The sequence below is a fragment of the Hyperolius riggenbachi genome, chromosome 12 (assembly GCF_040937935.1).
Source record: "Hyperolius riggenbachi isolate aHypRig1 chromosome 12, aHypRig1.pri, whole genome shotgun sequence".
NCBI classification, from domain to species: Eukaryota; Metazoa; Chordata; class Amphibia; order Anura; family Hyperoliidae; genus Hyperolius; species Hyperolius riggenbachi.
Genome location: NC_090657.1, coordinates 19908984 through 19935941, shown reverse-complemented (window position 1 = coordinate 19935941; position 26958 = coordinate 19908984). Strand labels below are relative to the sequence as shown.

At 43.8% G+C, this 26958-nt stretch overlaps 1 protein-coding gene across 1 annotated transcript in view; it reads right to left on the bottom strand.

Moving 5' to 3' along the window:
• Positions 1–24639, bottom strand: part of APOH (apolipoprotein H) — a 42630-nt gene extending 17991 nt beyond the window's left edge. The window contains exons 1-3 of the mRNA XM_068262358.1: positions 24538–24639; positions 3106–3285; positions 1566–1662 (exon numbers count right to left, since the gene is read on the bottom strand). Of these exons, the coding sequence (XP_068118459.1) occupies positions 1566–1662; positions 3106–3285; positions 24538–24601 (341 nt within the window). The 5' untranslated portion in view covers positions 24602–24639. The remainder of the gene's footprint in view (positions 1–1565; positions 1663–3105; positions 3286–24537) is intronic.
• Between the last annotated feature and the right edge of the window lie 2319 nt (positions 24640–26958).

The following is a 26958-nucleotide window of genomic DNA, read 5'->3' as shown; positions in this document are numbered from 1 at the left end:
ATACTGCCCAATAAGTGCCAATATCTCTTGAATCATAATATACTAGGATTTTCTAGTTTGATCTATATATATGATTAAAAACTGCACATTATGCTACCTATATATATTTCCATGGCTTATACACTGTCATTATGCTCTGTCTGTACGTATCTGATGATGTATGAAACTGTCAATTTCATTTAATTAGTGAAGCTTGGACTGTAACCCACTCAGGTAAAAAAATGTTATGTTTTGTTATGTTTTCTGTTTGTGTTTCTGCTCCTTTTTGGGAGCTGTTTGTATGTTAAAACCTTTTCAATAAGGCCTGGTTCACATTAGCGTTCGCTGTCCGGATTCGTCTGATCGGATCCGGACCGTATACTGTACAAACGGAACGTACGTTCCGCATAGCAATGCAAAGTCTATGCGGATGTTCACATGCATCCGTTCCGTACGGAACTGAGCCGGATCGGATCCGGACTCCGGACACTTTTCCAACATGCGCTATTTTTTGGGTCCGGATCATCCGGCCCACGCACTCGGACCGGAGCCTGACTGCACCATCCGGAAATAGAAACCAATGGGAAACGGAAAGCACAGAACACACTGGCTACAAACACCTGACGTTCTACCCCACTTCCTATGCGTATTCTAGCGGCCATTTTGGATGGGGACACATGGGCCAAGCATTCCTGGAGTGGAGCAGCAGTGACTAACGTGCTGGAGCTGTTTGGCAGTCTGTCGGAGGTGGAGGTGAGGCCTAAACAGCGGAGGACCTCCCAGACCCCAACAATTATATAGTTTTATTTATAACTTTTACCAAACGGATCCGGATCGCAGCCGTGTACATACCTGATGCAATCGGATCGGAACCGTACGGTTCCGATCCGGATCCGGTCCGGTCATCCGGTCTGTTTGGCACAGAAACGCAAGTGTGAACGGGGCCTAAAAATTCTCTTATAAAAAAAACCTTCCCTGCCTCCAATAAAGGGCTCCATCCTTCAGATCAGGTGGTTTTGTGGCTACACTTGTTATGAGTGTGAAGATTATGCTGGTCACACTTGTTTTATCACCCCTGCAGGTTGGGCCTCTATAGGCTGTGAGGGTCAACAGGGGTAGGCAAGGGAAAGGTGCTGAACATGGGGGGGGCAGTCAATGTTTTGTTAGTGTGCCTCATGATTTGAAGTTATTCACCTGATCATATCTACAAATATCAGTGGTGAGGAGAACAGTGTTTGCATCCTCTATTTAAACATTGTTTGCATATCACACTTCCACATGATTGAAAAGCAACTCCCATAATGCATCTGTTCCGAAAAAAGAATGGTATATCTAGAAAAGATTCCTTTATGTCAGCATTGGTGTTTGTGACAGGACCATTGTATTGTACAGTCTAGTGCTTACACTTTTGCTGGGTGTAATTTCTTCATGCTGTCTGTGGTAACACTGTGAGAAAATATAACCGGACTAGCGAGAATTCGATTACATCCTCTTTACCGCTGTGGGAATCTTGGCCCCTCACTATTGCCTGTATGGATAGATTATTAGGAACTTAGATGATTACAATTGTTTTTCTTAGCACTCACCCAGTGTTACACGAGAAGGAGATCATGCTGCCATAGGTCAGATCCATGCCGTGTACGGCGCCATTGTCCAGGGGGAGGGGCTTTGGGCACTGTTTCCCTGCAAATGACAAAATATAATGTCAAATGTATTATGTTTTACACGTGTTCTGGGTCACCAAATAGCGCTGTCTGTGCTTTTTGTAGTACTGGTCCAAGTCCTATCCCATAGAGCCACATAGATCCATGCCATGCATTCATAAGAACCAGAAAGTCTGAAACGGCTGTATGCATGTTGGATTGATGCGGCAAAAAGAGGTGCTTTGCAGTGGTGCATCATGGGAAACCATACTTGCTCACTTAAAGCTGAATTATTGCAAATACCTTCTGTTTTAAGAAAGCAAAATCATATTTAGCATTGTTTTTTTCAGTAAGAGGGCATTTTGGTCTCTCTTAGCCACTTATACTTTCCTAGTGGTTCTGCCTGTTCTGATTGAAATTCAACAGGAACGTGGAAGAGGCCACAGCAGGTTGTCTGGCCGTCTTTAAGATGCCCATACATAGTTCCTTTTTTTTTTAATTTCTTTTAGATCGATCTAATGAAATTCTTCACTGTGCCTAATCAGGCATTCAACAAAATCAATGGAGATTTGTCAATCACAGTAGAAGCCTAGTTCAGTTTTTTTCTATACAATCGATCATTTTATCAAAAAGAAATCTGATTGTGTCTTGGGTTGTAAAATCAGTGCTTATGACTTATTACCTATGCATCTACCACTTACAGTGGATATTATTATACTGACATCTTCGACCCTCTTACAGACCACTTTCTAGACTAGTTCATGTCCTCATGGGTGGTTTTCTAGGTTTTCTTTATTATTTTCCAAAGTACCTCCTTACTTAAGGGTTCCCTCCTCCTCCTCCAAAAAAAAAAAAGAAAATACTTAAAGAGGAACTTTAACCAAAGATTCAACTTCATCCCAATCCGTAGCTGATACCCCCTTTCCCATGAGAAGTACTTACCTTTTCTCACATAGATCATCAGGGGGTCTGGGTGGCTGATATTGTGGTGAAACCCCTCCTAGAGTGTGATGTCATAACCATGGTCCTGACAGTTTGCTTTCTGTGAACCTCATTGCATTGTGGGAGATAACGTCTTTTTCCAATTGCCAAGCAAGCAGTATCTCCCTCTGTGCATAGAACTCTCAGTAACGAACATATTGGCCTATAACAAGCTCCACTTTCTGACTTCCTGAGCTTTGAATGACTGGTTTCCCAGATACTGGGAGGTAGCACTGGAAGTGTGTACTGTACACAGATCCTCCACTCTCAAGCCTACAATGGAACTTCTCAGGCTTTACTTGAAAACTTGATGCAAAGACAGCTTCACAGTCAATCCTTGAGGCTCCCTCTCTGGACGGCGACAAAAACGATGAAGCGCCAGTTTATTTTCTGGAGCCTACCAGACTTAGTGCATTTTGCATACGGAGCTTTGAGTCTTTTGAGACAAAGCTAGAAAATCTATATTTTGATATTACTATTATTAAGGCAGACGGTTACTCACGTTTGCATGTCAGAGTTGCGTGCTCCCAGCTTCCGAGGGTTGAGCAGACACCTCGGTCAGTTCCCGGTGATTCCCTCTCATAACCCGGGTTACAGGTATAGGTCACCACGTCCCTCGGCTCATACAACACCTTTCCTGGTCTGAATGTGGCAAACTGGATCTCTCTGGGTCTGCCACAAACTGCAAAGAGAGATCATAAGGTCATTGAGGTGTTCATACATCCGGCCTGTAGATGGCACTGTGATATTACTGTGGTACTTTAATGAGAATTGATGTCCCACTGTGTGGTGGAGGCTGCAGAGGTAAACCACCCAATGGTTTTATCTTGGCATTACTGAGGACCCAATTCTGCTCACATGCTCCTCCTCCCTGTGCTAGATTCTTGTATCCCCAGAGGTAAAATCTCTACACTTGGTGTTCCCAGCTTTGCACATTTTTCACAACCATTTTTGGGAGCTCCCTCTCCCTGGATTCTTCTTTCTCTGGTGGTGAGATCACTGTAGCCCTAAGTTCCCAGCTTTGTACACCCACTGCCTTTATCAGGGCTGTTCCTTTCTCTGAGGATTCCTAGTTTATTTTATATTATGTAAAATGCAGCAGGAAGGGAAGGAGATCTCTTATGTAGGCAGGAACAAACGCAAAAACCATAATAGGGAGACTCCACCCTCCAGACTCTACCCACAACCCACATACAGATGTCATGTTGTATATCAGTGGGGGTGAGCTTCAACACAAAAACTGCAGGGATGCTTGGTTATATATCAGCTGCACGGGTGGCCCTGGATCATATCAAAATCTAGAGTGTGGTGCCAGGGACTAGCCCAATGTAAATGGTAGAGTGCATATCCCTGCGTTGCCGGGTCCTCCCCTTTTCTGCACTGCAGCCTATCATTGTGCAGCAGTGTCTCTCCATAGGCTCCCGATGTCACATGACATGCATCAGGAGCCTGAGGAGGGGTGCTTCTGCATGGTGATAGGCTGCAATGAATAAAAAGGGGAGGACCTGATGCTGGAGTAGGGATTTGTGCTCCAGTGCATGTTCTGCTTAGCCCCTGGGCACTTCTTATACTGTACCACTTGCTAAGGGAGGGAGATCAGACAGCAAACAAGTGTAAAACCTGCCCTTATTTGCATACGTTCTGGTACACATCATGCAATGCTCCCATATTTCCCATAGTTCGGAAGCAGATCAGACATGCTGGAAATTATCGATCCAAAAAGGGATCGATTTTGAGATCCGTACTGCACAGAATCGATCCCTTTCTCAATCGGAAGAAGATCGGACATTCTGTATTATCGAGCTGCAGGAAATCTCCTGTAGATCTGACAGGAAAATTGCATAGTGTGTATTAGGCATTAGTCTCCAGATCAAAAGGAGCAGCTTCTCTTCTTTATATAATAATCTGATTGCTCTGGGCAAGAGAAGAATTCCCTACCGGTCACACAGATAATATTTACTATATACTGTAGGTGTGATGGTCATTGCAGTCACAGGTCCACTATACAACATCAAAGCAGAATTCACATGAGGTAAGTAAAATGTTAAGTAAAGTATTTATCCTTTAGCACCACGTGTTTTACCCATAATGGAAAAAGCTATGTCAAAATGGTCTTTTCTTGGAGTGCAACTTGATGAGGAGGAATGGGATGATATCTTCCCCCAAACGTGTTTCCCCTTGCCTGAAAGACAGGCTTACTCAACTCTATACTCTTCATCAGAGCTATCTTACCCAAGCCCGTATTGTCAGATATTCCCCCTCCGCCTCTAAATTTTGTCCCAAATGTCTTGCTCTCAACCCATCCTTTTTACATCTTATTTGGCAACGCCCTCCAGTTGCGGACTTCTGGAAACAGGTTATTGACTTTCTACACGACTTGATGGGCTCCCCTGTTTCCCTAGATATAAAATCCTGCTTATTGAAGAGTTTACTTTAGATGAAGATACTCCTAAATTTGACAAAGTCCTTTTATCCGAAACTCTATTTGTAGCCAAACAGTGTGTTACCTACAGATGGCTCTCTCCCATACCTCCTTCATTAGAAACCTGGACAACTAAAATTAAGCAATCTCTTCCTTATAAAAAAATTAATATATGCTCACTGACACTGTCTGGGCAAATTCAATAAAGTCTGGGATCGCTGGATAGACAAATGTATGTCCTAATTCATTCAACTATGTCATCTTTTTTCTCTCTTTTCACCCTTTACCCGCTCCATTATGATATGACTGGCTATATCCAATATTCTGCTATTGTAAACCAATTCTAGAACACTTTGTATATTGCTGTAACCTTTTTAAGTATTCTGTACTGTGGTATAAATTCCAATAAACACTTTTGATTGACAAAAAAAAATGACCCTTTAATAATTGCAGTGTATGATATGACAGAAGACAGGGCTATATTGTGGTTTCCATCTCTCTGGCTATTCTGTGATGTTTAAACTACTACAGACCTGCGCTACAATATAGGAATACTTGCGTACTATGTTTTACTGTACTATAGCATACTGTACTATGAAAACAATGATACTGCATTATGCTGTATTACTCTATACTGTACTGTACTACAATATAGAATGATGCTGCACAAGCCTATAGTATACTCTATACTAGATTGTACTACAATATATCATTGGATACTGCATAGGCTGTATAACACTCTATACTATACTATTCTATGTGATGATATATCATGATGTACAATATGATACTGCTCTGTGTTATATTACATTAGAATATATTGTGATAGTGTACTACTGTTCTATGTGATATTGTATACTATATGCACTACAGCTGTTATAGTAAATGCCCCTGCTGTAAGGAAGAGTGGGATATAGCCTGACTGCAACTGGCATATTTATGCCTCCTAATCGACGTCAAGCTGACCATACACTTTACAGTCTTGACCAGATTTGTTCAAATTTACCACATTTTTATAGCTTTGGGAATTAGGTTGGGGAGGAGTGCACTAAGCAGGTTAGGATGGGGAAGAGTGTACAAGCAGGGCAGTTTCTAGGCTAAAATGCACTCAGGGTGAGGGTGTAAAAATTGTGCCCCCCATGGAGCCAGGTATAGGTGCCCGCAGTGTAGGTAGTCAGGCATTGATGCCCCAGTATAGGTAGCCAGCTATAGGTCCAACCAGTATGGGTAGCCAGGCGTAGGTGCCCCAGTAGGTAGCCAGCTATAGGTCCCCCGAGTATAGGTAGATAGGCATAGGTGCCCCAGTATAATTGCCCCCGTATAGGTTAGCCAGGTAGGTGCCTCCAGTATAGGTAGCCAGTATAGTTGCCCCCAGTATAGGTTAGATAGGCAGGCGCTCCTGGTATAGGTTAGATAGGTAGGTGCTCCCAGTACGGTTAGCTAGGTGGGTGCCTCCAATATAGGTAGCCAGTATAGTTGCCTCTAGCATAGGTTAGATAGGTAGGTGCCCCCAGTATAGGTTAGCTAGGTAGGTGCTCGCAGTATAGGTTAGATAGGTAGGTGCCCCCAGTATAGGCTAGATAGGTAGGAGCCCCCAGTATAGGTTAGATAGGTTGGTGCCCACAGTATAGGTTAGATAGGTAGGTGCCCGCAATATAGGTTGGTTATATAAGTAGATAGGTGCCCCCTCCCGGAGGGAGCCAGCCGTGGTAGGCGCCCCCAGTATAGGTTAGCTAGGTAGGTGCCCGCAGTATAGATTAGATAGGTTCAAAAGTATAGGTTAGATAGGTAGGTGCCCCCAGTATAGGCTAGATGGGTAGCAGTCCCCAGTATAGGTTAGGTAGGTTCCCCAAGTATACGTTAGATAGGTAGGTGCCCCCAGTATAGGTAAACAGGCAGTAGAGTGTGTATAAGTGGCTATGCAGAGGAGACCAGCAGCAAGTGATCAGCGATTGGAACGTAGGGAGGTGAGTTGCTCAATAGGAGGCTTCCCTGCGCTAACTCTGCAGGGGAGGGGAGAGCACGGAGGCCACTCTCCCCACAGCCGCAGCTTCCCCTCCATCACGGCGCCCCCCAGCACTCTGGGCAGCCGCACGGACCGCACGCCCCTAGAAACAGGGCTGTGTACTAGACAAGTTAGGTTGGTGAGAAGTGTACTAGTAAGCAGGTTAGGTTGGGGAGGAGTGCACTAGGCAGGTTAGGGTGGGGAGGAGTGCACTAGACAAGTTAGGTTGGTGAGAAGTGCACTAAGCAGGTTAGGTTGGGAAGGAGTGCACTAAGCAGGTTAGGTTGGGTAGGAGTGCACTAGACAAGTTAGGATGGTGAGAAGTGCACTAAGCAGATTAGGTTGGATAGGAGTGCACTAGACAAGTTAGGTTGAGAAGAAGTGCCCTAAACAGCCAGATTTATTTACCTGTCCATAATTATATTGCATGAATATAGTAGGATTGTGCAATTCGCATTGTATTGCATGTGGCCATCTTAATTGTCTAAAATTGCCTATTATGCAATTCCTCAATAGTAAAGGCGCAAAAATTCCACATAAAATGTAGTAATTTTGCTTAGCCTCTGCAGCCTGCTGTGGTGACATTTTTAGTTGCTGTTTCTGAGAAAAAAAAGTTATTGTGAAATACAGAAGTAATTCTCCCCGCTCCCTGGCCGACCCATAAGCAGAGCATCAATTATCTGATACTTATCACCGCAGTCTGCGAGCTGTTGTTATAGCGGCGGCCATTGTGCGTGGCTGGCGACCTCAATTACTCTCCGCCGCATGCCTCTGACAGATCCATTCAATGGGAGATGGGGTTATGCATTTGTATGAGTCACCGAGGGCCGGATTGTAAGCTTTTAATCTTAGTCATTAGATTTGGCGGCATTTCAGGATCACCAAACCTGTGCTTTTGTTCTGAAGAGTCCTCTCAGCGGGTACTGTTCTGTTTCCCCAGCAGTCAAATGCAGTAATGTCATAGCGACTCGAGTTGCACAACACGCAGTGCCTGTACCCGGGGTGCTTGTGCTGGATTCACTGACTGCTTGGACGATTCTCAGTCAATTTAATTATACAAGGTTTTGAGACAAATAATTCTGAATAAGCATTTGTAATTAATGAAAGCATAAGGAAATAATGTATCCATTACTGTGGAGTTACCAGAGGTGTAACTATAGCGGGCAGTCCCTTCAGCTGCAGTGGGGCCCCAGAACATGGAGAACCCCACTCCTACCTTCCCACCTTCCAATATAAGGGCCCTGTCCAAACAGAGGTTACGTTGGCCACATCTCTTAAAGGACATCTGAGGTGAAAATAAACTAATGAGGAAAACAATAGTATCTATCCTCCTTCTCCTAAAAATGACTTTTTTAGATATCCCACAGTTTTATTTTAATATTTAAATCTAATTTTAAAGTTTTTACTGGTTTAATGTGTCTGCTCAATGACACATGCATTGAAGTATACCAGTGCTCAAATCTATGAATTATTGAGCCTTTTTATCTCTTTCATGCTCTCAGACGCCATTTATTATTATTATTATTATTATTGCTTTATATAGCACCAGCATATTCTGTGGCGTTGTACAGTAGCATACAAGGTATAACAATACAAGTATACAATATAACAGTTGCTACATGACAAGAGAGTATAACAGTGAAAGCAGTGAACAAATTACATATTTTACACAGGAGTGGGGGTGTACACCCATTACACAGCATTGTGAGACAAAAGGGAAGAGAGCCCTGGCCAAAAGGCCTTACAGTCTAAGCGTTTAAGGCAGGGGTCTCAAACTCGCGGCCCGCGGGCCATTTGCGGCCCGCGATACAATATTTTGTGGCCCCAAGGCCCCAGAGCTTGTAGGGGCCCCCAGTGGCTACAAGAGGAAAAAAAAAATTTTCAAATCGGCCTTATAGTTTTTGAGAAAATCGATTTTAAAGTTGCAAAGGAAAAAAATACACATTTAAAAACCCGCCGACTTTAATGGTTAATAGCAAATCCACCTTAAATGCTAGAAACCCTAAATGTGCAGGATATGTTAAGGAGATCATTAGGAATAAGAGGAAAAAACAATTTTTCAAAAAGACCTTATAGTTTTTGAGAAAATCGATTTTAAAGTTTCGAAGGAAAATAGTATACTTTTAAATGCGGTAAATGTCACTTTTAGTAGCAAGCCTAACGGTAGTGTAATTTTACATGTATCAAAAGAAAGAGCAATACATTTCCTGACAGAGTTTCCAGGGGGTCCATACGCAGCCGCAGCGCTTTGGCCAGGTATCGCTATACAGCCGTAATATGGCTGTATGAAGATTCCTGGCATTTTTTCCTATTTTCCCAATTTTTTTTTTTATGTTTAGAGTGGGCGGGCAGAGGCGGCGATCCGCCGCGATTGACGTCAGGAGGGGCAGAGCTGAAGCTGAAAGCTCTGCCCCTTCCAGGAAATGCCGGCGGATTGCCCCCGGGGCAATTTGGGGGCTCTGCAGCCCTCGTTTTGCGGCGGGGACACGTGAACTCCCTTATGCGGCCCAGCCTCATCCTGACTTTGCCTCCTGCGGCCCCCGGGTAAATTGAGTTTGAGACCCCTGGTTTAAGGTATAGGTCAGTAGGTAAAGGGAAGCTTTGTATGTGGTGGTAGAAATGGTGGTTAGTGGGCAATGTCCTAGGTAAAAGAGTATGCTTGCCTGAAGAGGAGAGTTTTCAGATTGTGCCTAAAAATACTAAGTGTGGAGGAGTGGCGGATGTGTTGAGGGAGAGTGTTCCAGAGGAGGGGAGAGAATCGAGAGAAGTCTTGTAAGCGGGAGTGGGAAGAGGTGATCAGGGAAGAAGACAGAAAGATATCGTTAAGCTGGCCATACACTGGCCCGATTTGCCGCCGTTTCGACAGAAGATTCGATCACTTGGATCGAATCTGCTGCCAAACGTTTGCGCTACACGCCGAATTTCGATCCATTTCGTCCAATCCCGTCGATCACTCCGTGCAGAAAATTACCGTTGATCGCCCGTGGGTAGGGAGCACGTCGCTAGCGGCGTTCGAGTGCCGGACAACCGACGCAATAGAGCAGCAATAGAGCAGCAATACGAGACTACCCCCGGTAACCGCTGCTCCGTGTCCGCGCTGGTCTCCGGCATGCTTCAGTTCCTCCTGCCCGGCAGGAAGTTTAAACAGTAGAGGGCGCTCTACTGTTTAAACTTCCTGCCGGGCAGGAAGAAGTAAAGCATGCTGGACCTGGAGACCAGAGCGGAGACTGAGCAGCGGTGACCTGGGGACTGGAGTCGCGCCGGCGGAGCAGGTAATGTATGCGGGCGGGGGGAGCGGCAGCAGCACCACCACCACAACAGATTGTGAACGGTTTCATGCTGAAATCGGTTCACAATCTGTTTGCAGTAAAGGTAGCCATACAATCCCTCTCTGATCAGATTCGATCAGAGAGGGATCTATCTGTTGGTCGAATCTGATGGCAAATCGACCAGTGTATGGCTACCTTTAGCAGAGCAGAGATTGCGTGTAGGATGGTATCTGGAAATAAGTTGATTAAGATAGGAAAGAGCTATGTTGTGGAGAGCTTTGTAGGCGAGAGTAAGGATTTTATAGTATCCTTTGTGTAACTGGCAGCCAGTGAAGGGACTGACAGAGGGGGCTTGGGCTGGAGAAGCGTGAGGAGAGGTGGATGAGTCGTGCAGCAGAGTTCATGATAGACTGCAGTGGGGCTAAGTGGTTGGCAGGGAGGCCGCAGAGCAGAGAGTTGCAATAGTCTAGTCGGGAAATAATCAGGGCATGCACAGGAAGGTTGGTAGTGTCCTGTGTTAGAAAAGGGAGACTGACAGGAAAGTGTGTTATGGCTGTAATTACTTATCAGCGAGCAATATGCTATAGTCATCCATAGTTTGTAGTATAAGTAGAAGCTCATCTGTACTGTGTAGTAACTATAGTTTATGTAGAGGCTGATCTGTACTGTGTAGTAACCAGGGGCGTAACTAGACATCATTGGGCCCCCCTGCAAAACTTTGGATGGTGCCCCCCCACCCCCACCTCCTCCGCTTTCTGCACAGGAAAAATGAGGGTCAATGTGTTTTCCCCATGCAGATAAAAACACCTAGACTTAAAGGAAATGTCAGGCATTCTATGCTACCCCCAGATCTACTTACCTGGGGCTTCCTCCAGCCCCTTGCAGCCGACAAGTCCCTCGTTGCAGCTCTGCTCCCAGTATATATACACACACAGCCGTGTTATTTTACTACATGAGAGCACATGCTATATGGAGGAACAACAATCACATGCTGAATATAAGATACTAGTAGACCCAAGCCGTTTAAAAATGGGCTCTAGGTCTTTTTTTACCACTGCCGCCGCCAGTCACTGCGCATGCACCCGGTACCCGCCCGCCATACGCATGCAACTGCCTACCCACCCACCTCGCTCCCTGGTCCCTCCAGCTGTCCGTTACTGCGCACATGCGCAGTAACAAAATAACAGGGACACAGGGACGCTGCATAACTGATGGACGCAGCGACACAGGCTCATTATTATATAGGATAGTATTCACTGTAACTTTGGCAAAACATTCAGAATGTCACTGATAGATACTGTTATTATAGGATCTTGGACTCAGTATGAGACAACAACCTCTCAATGAGGCAGCGACAGTCAGACATCAATCTTACCCACTCCAATGTGTTGTAAAAGTAATCAGACACCATAAGGTCATTAGCCTGTGTGTGATAAGAATCTAGGAATCTCGGAGTGATTGCTGAATAAGGGACAGTCTACCACTTTTTTTTAAACTTGTGACTCCTTTGTTTGTAAGGTTGTACATTAAAGCGGATCCGAGATGAAAAACCAACTATAACATGTAACTTGTCTATATATCTTATCTACAGTTTAGATAGTTTACACAGCAAATCTAGCTGCAAACAGCTTTAATAGAATATGATTATTTCTTCCTCTGATACAATGACAGCAGCCATGTTGTTTGTAAACATTACACAGAGGCAGGCTTATCTGCATCTTGAGCACTCAGCCTGTGAAAAAAAAACCTAATCCCCCTCCTCCTCCCTCCTCCCCTCTGCCTCTGAAATCTCTGGCTAGTAATACCTCACCCTCCTCCTGCCCAGACTGAGCTCCCATGAGCCCTTACTACTGTCTGAAAATGCCTTGGCTCTCTGAAAACCTGTGGGCGTGGCTTGTTTAGTTTATAGGGAATTAGAGTATGAAAACAAAAACAAAAAAGTATTTGGCTTGAGGAATGCCCTATAAATAATAGGAAAGGAACACAATTATGCAATGAGTAAAAGTTCATCTCGGATCCACTTTAAGTCATCAGAACTTTGCTGCAGTGGGAGACAGATGTTTTTTACAGCCCCTAGGGAGCAGAGACAGTGTACAAATTCCAAATTCCTTATCTGTGTGGTGGACACATACTGTCAATATAACAATGGTGGAGAGAAGAATACGTTTTTTTTCTCTCCATGCCCTTAGTTTTCAGTCTCTCAAACTTTTCCCCCTACTAGTTTATGTAGAGGCTCATCTGTATGGTGTAGTAACCAGGGCCGGCCCTAGACTTTTTGCCGCCTGAGGCAAATTTTTAAAAAATTGTCACCGCCGCCCCTCCCCCCCCCTCGGGGGGGGGGGGGCCGCTCTGGGGGGCTGCCGAGCTGGAGGGGTAGCTGGCAGGACGGGGGTATTGGGCCAGCGGCGGGGAGGGGGGTCGGACCCCCCCCCCCTCCCTCGCCTGGGTCCCCCGTCCTCCGCTCCCCTCCAGCCTAAATAGAAGCAGCCGTATGTGTAAGAGGCATGGGCGGGGAGGACACTCACCTCTTCCCAGCGTGCGCTCCACTGATGTCACTTCCTGCAGCGTCCTGCAGGAAGTGATGTCAGTGGAGCGCACGCTGGAGCAAGGAGGAGGTGAGTGTCTCCCCGCCCGTGCCTCTTACACATATGGCTGCTTCTATTTAGGCTGGAGGGGAGCGGAGGACGGGGGACCCAGGCGAGGGAGGGGGGGGTCCGACCCCCCTCCCCGCCGCTGGCCCAATACCCCCGTCCTGCCAGCTACCCCTCCAGCTCAGCGGGCCGGCTCCCCGCACCCACGGACGGGCGGGTGCCGCCCCTGGAAATTTGCCGCCTGAGGCAAAAGTTTCACCCCGCCTCATGAGCGGGCCGGCCCTGGTAGTAACTATAGTTTATGTAGAGGCATATTTATTGTGTGTAGTAAGCATAGGCTATGTAGAGACATATCTATAGTGTGTAGTAAGGATAGACTATGTAGAGGCATATCTATAGTGTGTAGTAAGCATAGTCTATGTAGGGACACATCTATAGTGTGTAGTAAATATAGTCTATGTAGAGGCACAGCTGTAGTATATTGTAAGCATAGTCTATGCAGAGGCATATCTATAGTGGCTGGATCGTGTAATGGTTAAGGGCTCTGCCTCTGACACAGGAGACGAGGGTTTGAATCTCGGCTCTGCCTGTTCAGTAAACCTGCACCTATTCAGTAGGAGACCTTAGGCAAGTTTCCCTAACACTGCTACTGCCTATAGAGCGCACCCTAGTGGCTGCAGCTCTGGCGCTTTGAGTCTGCCAGGAGAAAAGTGTGATATAAATGTTATTTATCTTGTCTAGTGTGTAGTAAGCATAGTCTATGCAGAGGCATATCTATAGTGTGTAAGAAACATAGTCTATGTAGAGGCACAGCTGTAGTATATAGTAAGCATAGTCTATGTAGAGGCATATCTATAGTGTGTAGTAAGCATAGTCTATATAGAGGCACAGCTGTAGTATATAGTAAGCATAGTCTATGTAGAAGCTCATTCATAGAGTGTAGCATGTATAGTGTACGGAGAAGCACATTAATAATGTGCAGTAGTTAGATTCTATATTGAAGCATGTCTGTGTAGCACGTACAGTATACTGTGGCTAATGCAAAACTTTCTATACTCTGAAAGTGAGAGGCCTGTTTCGATGTACTCTACTGTCACGGGACTTACGTGATTTGTGCAAGTGACCGTTTCCTTGCAGGACATCAGGGCACACACAGTATATTCTCATTTTAGTTATATTTTTTTTTATAGGAAGATGAATGTTTAACCTCCGCACTTTGGTAGAAAATGGGAAACTTTGCACCAAGGCATTTCACAATGTGACCCCGAGTGCACTGCTGAGACTTTGTACCTGTGCAAATACTATCAATAGAGCAGCGTACTCCCTGTCCACTGGACAACAAGGGGGAAATTATGAGCTGTGATATCCTCTTCGCCATTTAGAGGAATATTAAATCATGTCCTGCCCACATGTGCCGTTATTATTACAGTAAATCTGAACCAAGTAAAATTATTTCAAATAAACACATGATGTACCTGCAAATGAATATTACCTGCTTACCTCACCGTCGGTTCCTCTCAGAAGCTCACCATTTTCTTCTAACAATTCCTTCCAGTTTTGACAAGATTTTGTCAGAACTGAAATATATTAGTTGCTGTCAGTTATAAATCAGTTGCTGTCAGTTATAACTGAAAGGACAACTGATGAGCAAGGTAAAGTCCATGTTTCCCTATGGCTCAAGTGGGCAATATTAAAATTTGTGTGCTGTTGGGGTAGTGGCCACTTTCAAAATGGAGGATGAAGAATTCCATTGATCAGAGTGGACAAATTGGACGCAGGAGAGGAGAAAGAGCTTAATAAGCAGACTACACCCGAGGTAAGCATGACATGTGTATGTTTATTTGGATTTTCTGTTCAGGCTTGCTTTAAAGGATACCCGAAGTGACATGTGACATGATGAGATAGACATGTGTATGTACAGTGCCTAGCACACAAATAACTATGCTGTATTCCTCTTTTTCTTACTCTGTCTGAAAGAGTTAAATATCATTGTATGTAAGTGGCTGACTCAGTCCTGACTCAGACAGGAAGTGACTACAGTGTGACCCTCACTGATAAGAAATTCCAAATATAAAACACTTTCCTAGCAGAAAATGAGATAAAAAGGGGAATTTCTTATCAGTGAGGGTCACACTGTAGTCACTTCCTGTCTAAGTCAGGACTGAGTCAGCTACTTACATACCTGATATTTAACTCTTTCAGGCAGAGAAAGAAAAAAAGGAACACAGCATAGTTATTTGTGTGCTAGACACTGTACATACACATGTCTATCTCATCATGTCACATGTCACTTCGGGTATCCTTTTATAAAGACTTCTGGACGACACCACCGTCCTCAAATACGTCTAAGAACACAAGCTGCAACAGTTCCCCGCCTATGTTTTGTCATCTAATCCTGGCAGCTGCCAGGATTATTTTTCTGCACCGGAAATGCAAAACTTGAATCCGTTCCAGTACACCAAATTGTACGCCACATTGGACCTTCTTGATAAAATGGGACCCTTACTTATCCATTAGGTGATCTAATACTTCAATTTCATGTGTGGAATACGTACAAGTCAGCAGGTTGTTGTTTTCTTGCTGTAAAGTGTTTGTTCATTTCTATGTTCCTGGTTACGCTTGCTTAGAGTGGGTGGGGTGGGGGGGAAGGGAGGTGGTGGGATGGGGGAGGGGGGCGGTCTGAATGCTATAAGATCTAATAGAAATTGTGAGACAGTGATATACTGTTATGTGTACTAGTATACTGAACATCTTTGTGTATACAGTACACCTATGATTCATAACGTTTTTTGACATTTAGCCATGCATTTAGGACGAATTGTCTTACTGTACCAAACGTCATAATTGTTCACTATGTTGGTTTTCCTACCGTTAAAACTTCAATAAAATATTATTTTTTTTAAAAATAGACTTCTGGGCATTTTTCCTTTTTATTTGATATCAAGCTGCAGTCCTGGAAGAACATAGAAGAAGCAGTAGTAAAAACCAGTAAAATATAGACAAAATGAAGCCATAATGACTGCTGTCCACCTGCAAAATAATGTCTTTGTTTGTCACTACATTTGTATTGATTTCCTCTTGATTGTCTCTGCAAAGGGAGCTGTCTCAGTACATGCAGAAGTCATAACTTTGAAGAAATGTAATATCCTCTGTAATATCCTGTTCTTAACCATAATTGGCACCATGGTATAGATTTTCCACAGTGCTGCATTTGTATTCCAGTACTTGGATGCTATAACTGTAACTCAAGATTATTTTGCATCTGGATTTTTGCTTATAAAATGGTATACAGTACGGTTCTGATCCAGTTCCGTATAATGCCTGAAGAAGAAAGTTAACTATCGAAATCTTGCAATAAACCATGTACGGTTGGTCACTAAAGGTATTGCTCGAATCAACGCTCATTGGTTTGATGTCTACATGTCTGATTCAAAGAGTGATGATTTCAGAACACAAGAAAAGCTAGGTAAAAATGGAAAATAAGGTACAGACGTGGAGCATCCACAAGGCATATTAGACTTAGAGAGAACCTGTAACAAAAAAAAGTTCCCCTGGGGTGTAATCACCTCGGGAGGAGGAAGCCTCAGGGTCCCAATGAGGCTTCCCCTGTAACTGCAGGCAATCCAGCCCTGGCTCCCCCGATGTGTCCCGGAATCCTCCCTCGACAAGCCTGGCAAGCGCTGATAAGCACTGATTCATTTACGTTTCCTGGCTCCAGCTGGGGCGCTGTTGCGGGTATCTCTCCGCGCCGATCTCCGTCGGGTCCGCTCTACTGCGCAGGCGCAGGAGACTTGTGCCTGCGCAGTAGAGCGGCCCGACAGCTATCGGCTATTTCCGCCTGTCTCAGAGCGGAGACCGGAGAGCCAATACTGCGCCTGCGCTGGAGCCGGGGAAGGTAAATATTTACATCCCCGCTGTTCGGGGAGCTTTATCGCCGCCACCGTGGGACCGAGGAGGACGGGGGAAGCCTCAATAGGATCCGGAGGCTTCCCCCACCCGAGGTGAGAACCCTCAGGGGAGGTTTTTTTTGTTACAGGTTTTCTTTAAGACCTGGTGCTTGTCCAGGATCCTGGCTGCAACCTTCCTATCGCGCCGTCTTACCTAAAAGGCCAGGTGAGAAGCAGGTTGAGCAACTTTGCTCCCTGCCTAGGATCATTAGTGTAAATAGTCTCTGAGAAGAATGGGGTCCGGAGCGATGTGAATCCCCGGAGCCCCGCCTGTATTGTGCACCTCTGTGTATTTTTGAAATTCCACAGCTAAGTTGGCTTCCAAGTCACATATTAGTGGTAAGGCCCCTTTTGACTAGAGTGGACCTCAACGTGGTGAAAGGGTCTAATATGGAATGTGTTTGCATGCAAACCATTTTGCAAGTGAGCATCTGCCATTAGTGCAATTGAATGCAAATTATGCAAATAGTGTAACTGAAGGTAAATTTCCTTCAAGTTGTTTCATCAGTACCAGAGCTAAACCTATTATATGTAGTTGAGGGTGTCTATTAATTTTGAGGCGCTATTGGGGTCAATTCAGCCCTTGCATAATTTGGTGCTGCATTTTGAATGCAGTGCCTTTAATTCGATGCTGGCCTTTTGCAGACCATTTATAAGGCAGGTGCTGCTTGTAAGTGCTCTTACCTACTATGGCCTCAATTCACTAAGCTTTATCAAACACTTATTGAACGTTTGATAATTTACCTCATGGGTAAAGTCTAATTTTGAATTCATTAAGGTGTTATAGATTTATTGAACGTTTTATTGATAAAACATTCGATAACTCTATAACACCTTAGTGAATTAAAAATTAGATTTTACTCATGAGGTAAATTATCGAACTTCGATAAAGTGTTCGATAAAGTTTAGTGAATTGAGGCCATATGAGTTTTTAACAAGTCTTCCAAGTAAGATATATCCATGTTTATTTTCATCAGGTACTATGGGGGGTATGGAGTCAACAATTCCATAGTGAGAAGTAATAAATACTTTTTGCACTCGGCATTTTTTACAGATGGGTACAAAGACAGATTTTGCTGTCGTTTTTTAGAGTGTAGTTATTTTGAATGATAGTTTGCAAAATGCAGCAAATAGTTAATGCTATCCGCAGATGTAAAGCTGAATGTATTCTGCGTCGTTAGAAATTTGAACAGTTTGTTTAGTTCTTGGATGCAGGAGGTTCTTGAAAAATAGTTATTTTTATAGGACCAAAAGGCTACTGTCCTACTTTTAGACTGGCACCAGCCTACATTTTTGTACTACTACTGGCATTTGAATAGGCATTGGCCTTATTAAACTGAGCTTCCTATATAATACTGACATCACGCTGTACATCATTTATTATATTAAACCAGGGCTGTGGAGTCGGTACAAAAATCATCCGACTCCAACTCCTCAGTTTATGAAACCTCCAACTCCAGGTACCCAAAATGACTCTGACTCCTCAACTCCAACTCTTAGTCTAATACTTGCCAGGGCTGTGGATTTAGTACAAAAAACATCCGACTCCGACTCCTCAGTTTATGAAACCACCAACTCCGACTCCAGGTACCCAAAATTACTCAGACTCCACAGCCCTGTATTAAACAAAATAAAGTCAGAGGGTATCTTGAAGCAAGACCACATTAAAGAGCTTAGACTTACTGGCCTGAATGAGCTATAAGGTGTCTATTTAGACACCTGCCTGGTACGCCAGGCTGTCCTCTGTTGTATCTGACACCATAAGTATAGGTAAATGGTTATGAATGTGGGGGGACAATTCAGCTTACTGGAGTTCTGTGTGTCATTAACCCTTTCCAATCCTTTTCCAGCACAGGTCCAATGTTGAGCATAGTCTGACATAGGAAAATTGGCTTCAGATAGGTGGCGCTGTTGGTGGATAAAATCCGACACAACATCAGTCTCTTTAGATCCAAGCGTCGGACTAAGTCTGACACTTTTGTTGCCGTTGGCCCCGGCCTCCCCCCACCAGGCCACGTAATTTAAGTATTACATGGGCGCATTTAGGCATGGATTCCATTATTTGGAGAATAAAGGTTCAAGTTGTAGTAGACCTTCTAAGCAGACTGAGGACATTTTGGGTTGAATCTTCAACTTATGTCTATTCTTTTTTTCTTTTGCATTCCTTTCCAGAACAAAGGCTACTTAGTACCAATATATACTAGTTGGGAAAATTATTCCATTCATTTAGTAGGAAAACGTTTAGGTCACAGTTCACTAATGATGTAGTCCTGTAAGGCTTGTAATCAAAGGAGTCCTTTTCCTATTTTGGCATAATTAATTTCTTAAATTGTAACATTTCCTGAGAAATATTCTTTAAGTTTAAAAAAAGCAGGATAAATACGAGAGTATGAGAAGCCTGGGGACTTTTGTCAAAGTAAGTTTTTAATTATCTGTGTTAGTCTTTTTTAGTGTTTAATAATGATATTTGCTCTTGGGATAGTTTTAAAAGCCCACTATGGGTCTTAGAATTAGTTGAGAGTAATTGTTGCTTGTATCTAGGTTGTAAAACTTTTGGTGGTTCTGTGAGAGAATTTTGCAGTTGCTCTAGGCCCTTGTGAGACTTTCCCCCGGATTCCTCGAAAGGATAGTTTGTCGCTTTCTGTTGTCTCTTAGTTGGTTTTGTTTTTGGCTAGTATTGTATATGTCTTTATTGTTCATAAAATAGGTATTTGGTATGTAATTAAGACTTTTCCAACTTTGACATCTGGATATTGCTAAGGACTTATCCAATTTTTCATCTATTTACTGCTAGTGGAAAAAATGGGTATTAAAGTGAGAAAAGCAGCTCTGAATAAGGCATCACATAAGCCCTTTGGCCATACTGACACCAAAATCATCCCCACTGAAAAATATGCATACCCTTGAAGTACTCCACCAATATTCTTTTTATTTCCCTATTAAAGCAGTAGGATTAGACATACTATGCCAGGGAAAACACATATATAAGTAGATAAATACTTGATCTACTTGCATAACACATGTATGGTACTGTCCACGTTTGGATTTCAGTGAATTTTATGTAGTAAATGAAGAGAATTCTGTTCCTGGTGGGAACCATGTCTTTTGCCCACAGTTGAGGCTAAATCCTGATGTCATTTCTGCACTTAGCTTTTTTTTTCTTTTCTCCTCCAATCACTGAGTCACCTCAGCCTTGCTTGTAAACACAAGTGAGCAGGGGATCGTGTTTCAGATAAGCAGCTAGGCAGGGAAATAAATGGAAGAGGAGGAATATATTATAGATAAAAAGAACCCCCAGCATGCAACTGTTTGGCACTGACTATTAAAGGGCCAGTGCTCCTAAAGTATGTGATAACTACAAACCATAACAGCAGAAAAAGTTTTGAATGCAGGATTAGCATCTTTATAACTTAATACACTCAGACCAGTTGCTGCTGAAATTTGATTTTTTTATAGTGACAATCCAGGTTTACATCCCTAAATCCTTTTTTGTCTTCAGTTGGAGAAAATATGAGATTAAGCTATAACATGATAGCAATTTAGTGATTCCTATTTAATGACCGTTCTATCAATAAATAGCCCTCCCCCCCGTGCTCCCACAGCCACGGTCTTGCACATGCGCACTACAGAGCGGTACAAAGATGCAGGTGAACGCAGACACCTGACTTTGGTTGGATGATTCGTTCCACAATCTAAAAACATTTACAGCAAAGTATTTAATACAAAGTACTGTATAAAGTAAAAATGTGTACAGTACAACAAATTATCCTGCAATTTGCTTTTGAAAAAAGAATTGTGGTCGGTGGAGATGATGAGGGTTATTGTGTAGGAAGATATATAACAGAATCATTGCTATATGTTGGCTCTTCCAAATCTTTTTTTTTTTTAGTGCGTCTTTAACAAGGAACTTATCCAGTGACCGTTGCCTTTGCCTCCTTTTGAGAATTTTATGGAGATGTAGCATTGAACAATCACTACACTCAGATAAAGTACAATCATTCAGAGCCATAGGGCCTGATTCACAAAGTGGTGCTAACAGTTAGCACGCTGGTGAAAAGATCTTTATCATGCCTAAACTCAGTTTAGGCATGATAAGTTTAGGCGTGATAAGTTTAGGTGTGATAAGTTTAGGTGTGATAAGTTTAGGCGTGATAAGTTTAGGCGTGATAAGTTTAAGGCCTCTTGCACACTGCAAGCAATTCAGATTCAGATTCCGCTTTTTAATCTGTTTTTACTTCCGATTCAGATTCAGATTTGCAGTTTGCTCCTTGCACACTGCAAATCTGAATCTGAATCGGAGGTAAAAACTGATTAAAAAGCGGAATCTGAATCGGAATCGCTTGCAGTGTGCAAGAAGCCTAAGCATGATAAGTTTAGGTGTGATAAGTTTAGGTGTGATAAGTTTAGGTGTGTTAAGTTTAGGTGTGATAAGTTTAAGCATGATAAGTTTAGGTGTGATAAGTTTAAGCATGATAAGTTTAGGTGTGATAAGTTTAAGCATGATAAGTTTAGGTGTGATAAGTTTAAGCATGATAAGTTTAGGTGTGATAAGTTTAAGCATGATAAGTTTAGGTGTGATAAGTTTAGGTGTGATAAGTTTAGGCGTGATAAGTTTAAGCACCAAATGGGTTAGCACCGCAGTGCACAGCTGATCAAAAGTTTTGCGCTAGCAAAGTCTGGTGCACTTCGCATAAAATTTAATGGCGCTGCTTTGCATGCAGGACTTTGCGCGCGATTTAAACTTATCTAAACTTATCATGTCTAAACTTATTGGGCCTGATTCACAAAGCGGTGCTAACAGTTAGCACGCTAGTGAAAAGCCCTTTATCACGCCTAAACTCTGTTTAGGCATGATAAGTTTAGGTGTGATAAGTTTAGGTGTGATAAGTTTAGGCATGATAAGTTTAGGTGTGATAAGTTTTTAGGCGTGATAAGTTTAAGCACCAACTGGGTTAGCACCGCAGTGCACAGCTGATCAAAAGTTTTGCGCTAGCAAAGTCTGGTGCACTTTGCATAGAGTTTAATGGCGCTGCTTTGCGTGCGGGACTTTGCGCGCAATCTAAACTTATCTAAACTTATCATGCCTAAACTTATCATGCCTAAACTTCTCATGCCTAAACTTCTCATGCCTAAACTGAGATTAGGCATGATAAAAATGGTTATCACGCCTAAAGGGCCTGATTCACAAAGCGGTGCTAACAGTTAGCACGCTGGTGAAAAGCCCTTTATCATGCCTAAACTCAGTTTAGGCATGATAAGTTTAGGTGTGATAAGTTTAGGTGTGATAAGTTTAGGCATGATAAGTTTAGGTGTGATAAGTTTAGGCATGATAAGTTTAAGCGCCAACTGCGTTAGCACCGCAGTGCACAGCTGATCAAAAGTTTTACGTTAGCAAAGTCTGGTGCACTTCGTATAAAGTTTAATGGCGCTGCTGTGCGTGCGGGACTTTGCAAGCGATCTAAACTTATCTAAACTTATCATGCCTAAACTTATCACACCTAAACTTATCATGCCTAAACTTATCACACCTAAACTGGCTTTTCACCAGCATGGTGCAATGGTTATCATGCCTAAAGTCTCTAACTGGGTTAGCACCGCTTTGTGAATCGAGCCCAAAGTCTTTAACTGGGTTATCACCGCTTTGTGAATCGAGCCCATTATGCCTAAACTTATCACGCCTAAACTGGCTTTTCACCAGTGTGGTGCAATGGTTATCACGCCTAAAGTCTCTAACTGGGTTAGCATCGCTTTGTGAATCGAGCCCTTAGAGAGATTAATGGTCTCAGTTGTGATGATCAAGTCAAAAGTTCATTAATTTCATTATTTTCTTCTTATCTTTGTCTATGTCAGAATAGACCTTTTTCTAAGGTTTGTTCATATGTGGCAGCCATATATGGGAGAGTCTGAGATCCCTCACTAGCTGATATTAAACTAGCTATGGTATACATCGGGCCTGATTCACAAAGCGGTGATAACTCAGTTATCACGCCTAAAAGACTTTAGGCGTGATAACCTTTGCACTAGCAAAAGTATCAGCGCTTTGTGCTCTAACTCGCGCGAAGCTCCCGCGCGCAAAGTCCCATAGGGCTTAATGGGCACTTCGCGCGAAGCACGGTGCGCGTAGGAGATCGCGCGAATTCCTTCAGATCACGCCTAAACTAAGTTTAGGTGTGATAAAGGGCTTTTCACAGGCGTGCAAAGTGTTTGCACCGCTTTGTGAATCAGGTCCATAGAAAGTCTCAGTTTTTCAGGTTTTTACACTCTCTGGCCTAGTGCACACCGGAACGTTTCCGCTGCGGTTTGCGATCTGCTTGCGGGTGCGGATCTGCTTGGGTAATGTATTTCAATGGGCTGGAGCACACCAGAGCGGGAGGCGTTTTGCAGAAACGCATACTCCCGGGCTGCTGCAGATTTTGGATTGCGGATGCGTTTCTGCCTCAATGTTAAGTATAGGAAAACCGCAAACCGCTCTGAAAAACGGCACTTCAGAGCGGTTTGCAAGGCGTTTTTTGTTACAGTAGCTGTTCAGTAACAGCTTTACTGTAACAATACATGAAATCTACTATACCAAAACCGCTACACAAAACCGCAAAACGCTAGCTGAAACGCTGCAGAAAAAGAAGAAAAAGCGTTTCAAAATCTGCTAGCATTTTGCGGATCTGCTAGCGGTTTTTGGTGTGCACCAGCCCTCTATGTGGATTACCTACTCAGGGTCAGCTACTGGTGGATGTTCCCTTTGGGCCCAGAGCTGGCCTTATAGAAAGTTTTTATATATAGTGGAGAGTCTTAACCTCATCAAAAGGACCTTTTAGACTTAAATAGTCATTTGCACTATAATTGATGTTCTATCTCCTTTATAGGAACCACGCTGGTTTGTGGTTCGCCTTATCACTGTTCAATGGATGTTATAGAATGTGTTTTGGTCTCAATACCATGTACTGTATCACTGTTCTCTATGGCTCGCACTATGTATGGTGGGCTTTATGTTGTTAGTCTTGATGTCTTTTTGTATTACTTATAAAAAAAATTTCAAAATAAAAGAATCTATAAAAAAAAAATGTTTGCTTGTCTTGCAAAGTGTTTGCAAACCAAGATATCTGCAATCAGGCCTGGATTTACCTCACAGGAGCCTATAGGCGCAGATGTCCTGTCACCCTCCACAAACCTACCACCCCCCACCAAACTACACCGCAAGCGTGCTGGCTGGTCCACCTGTCCCTTCTCCCTTACTCCTCTTGCCCATCATAGGTAGCCACAGGTGCCCCTTAGTATTAGGTAGCTAGAAGTACCCTCAATATGAAGCAGCTAGAGGTGCCCAGAGTATTAGGTAGCTAGAGGAACCTCTGTATTATGTCAGTGGATTGCCATTGGCAGGATGAGTAACCTCTCATTTACACTCTCATCAGGACTCTGCATACGGAAGAAGGGAGATGCTCTGGGAGGGAAGTGAGCCGTCTTTCAATCATCAGGCGCCTGTAGGCACGTGCCTACAGTGACTTATTGTAAATCCGGCCCTGCCTGCAATCCAAAGTTTTACTGTCTATGTCTCTGTTTTTCTCACTGTAGTACATTGTGTATACATATTTTTTGGGGAAGGGACCAAAATAGATTTTGCTATTTAGCACCCCCTGCCTCTATGGTGCATCAGCATTTATTATTGAAGATGCCCCTCTCAGTACACAGTGCTGCATTGTGGGTACCTCTAGCGGCGGCAGTGACGCTCAGCAGAGCCAGGCCAGCAACGATCAGCCCCAAGCGAAGCATCTTGTCCCCTCTGATGCCGTCTGAACCACATCACACTCTCCCCCGCTCTATTATGGAATTGTTTTAAATATTAACCAGAGATCCAGCCTGTGAGATGAAAGGCGGCCACTGTGACCCCCGGAGGTTACTGTTTAATGAAGCTTTTAATTATTAAATCCATCTGGCCGCGGCCAAAGAGCTCATCAGTGTCCCAAAACACACACGGAGGGGACATTAGCGCTGAGCAGTGAACAGAACGCTGCCTCTCCAGAGGGAACAGCTACTTCATCTGCTGCTGAATTTACTGCAGAGGTGGGAATTTAACACAACACTTGACTTTGCTTAAAAAAACATGCAACAGATGTAGAAAACACTTGTCAATCAAGGCTATGAGGAATGGCTGGTCCATTTCATTCTACAGCCAGCTGTGATTTTCAGAAACCATGGATGTGTCCAATTTCGCTTTTCTAGTTACCAAGCAAAATAGTGATATCCCTGTACCTGGCTGTGGCTCTCTGCTTTACCCAGACATCTGCACAGATTGTATATGTTAGATACCTCCTGTCCTATTCTTTTATTCACCAGATTACATCTCTCCTGCTGCGTTTGTGTCTATGATAATGGGACTAGGTCATGTGACGCTCAGTTCTAGCAATTCATGTCAAGTATTCAGGGCAAAGGCCTCTCTCAGACCCTACAAAATAAAAGGAGAAATGAGCGTGCAGGAATATTTTCCATGCAATGTAAAGAGTTGACCTGCAGAGGGAGTTCTTCTATTCTGGAATAAATTCGAAATTTCTTCTCTGCTCTAAAAGATTATCTGGAACATGACAACCTTTATGGACAAAACATTTTATGGAAATCTGAGAAGGGGTATGGATTACTAAATGTGGAGAGAGGCTCAGCAGTACTTCTGCAGTCTATTCAGAGCTGCTAATAAGAACTATTGATAAGAACTAATTACACACAGGGCCGGGCCGAGGCAGAGGCTGGAGAGGCTCCAGCCTCAGGGCGCAGTGTAGGAGGGGGCACACAGCTCACTCAGCTATCATTCCCCTATTGTGTCTGAAGCTAAGAGAAATAAGAAAAGGGAATACATGGCAGTGACTGCAAGCCAGATAACTAGAGATTAAGGTTTTGGGGAGGTTGGGGCCCTGGGGTGCCTCTTACTCTAATAGCAATCAGTGTGTGACGGCTGGGGTGGGAGGGATGGTGAAGCGCACTTTGCTGTCCCAGCCTTGGGTGCTGAAGGACCTTGTCCCGGCTCTGGTTACACACTTTGATCTGGCTAAACAACCACAGAATGCAGAGCAGTAGATTTCTTCAGGAACTACATGTGAATAGACTTTTCATACTGTGCCAATGGGCGTGACCACGGCGGCAGCCCCAGGACAGCCTAATGCCAATTGGCGTCAAGTCCTGGGGCCGGCTATTGCAGGAGATCACACATCTCCTGCTTGGTAAGCTCCGCTCCGCTTCAGTCTCACAGCGCCGCTCGGAGACTGATAGACGGCGAAACCACCGTCTTTTTACTTAGTACAGTGCTGCAATCCACGGCAGCGCTGTACAGGGGACAGCCGTGTGACACGGCTGTCCCCCTGGGGCACAAGAGAGCGATCGGCTCTCATAGGCTGAAGCCTATGACAGACGATCGCCGTGATTGGCTGGCGGGGGGTGGGAGGGGAAAAAACATGTTTATTTATTTAAAAAAAAATTACAATAAATATTTGTACAAAAAATAAACAGCTGGGAGCGATCAGACCCCACCAACAGAAAGCTCTGTTGGTGGGGAGAAAAGGAGGGTGGAAGAATCACTAGTGTGCTGTGTTGTGCGGCCCTTCAGCTAGGCCTTAAAGCTGCAGTGGCCTATTTTGAAAAAAAATAGCCTGGTCTTTAGTGGGGTTTAGCACTGTGGTCCTCAAGTGGTTAAAACTGAGTTGAAGTCATCTAACATTTGGTAAAATCACAGTAGTAGTAGTAATACTTAATGATTTGCGTCACCATTACTCCCTGCAATAGGTATGCTTTCTAACGCATTTACGGCTGATATCTAGAGACACGGGGTCTGGCTTACACAGGCCCGAAATGGGCTGCTGTCTTTGGTGCTCCATTGAGATGCAGGAATATGTAGTTTATTCTATTTACAGAAATGAATATTCACAAACGTTCCTGCATACACCTGCGATATGATCCAGGCCATGGCTGCAGTAATCATAAGCAGATATGGTAAATGAGACGCTAATGACTTCGAGGTGATGCAGATTTGTATAATAAGAAATGTTACAGCTGCGTAGCAATCCCAGAAATCTCAGATCCACAGGTTTTAATAATCTAGTCATACCCAGAGTCCACCTGGAAACTTTTGGTCCCAGAGCCTT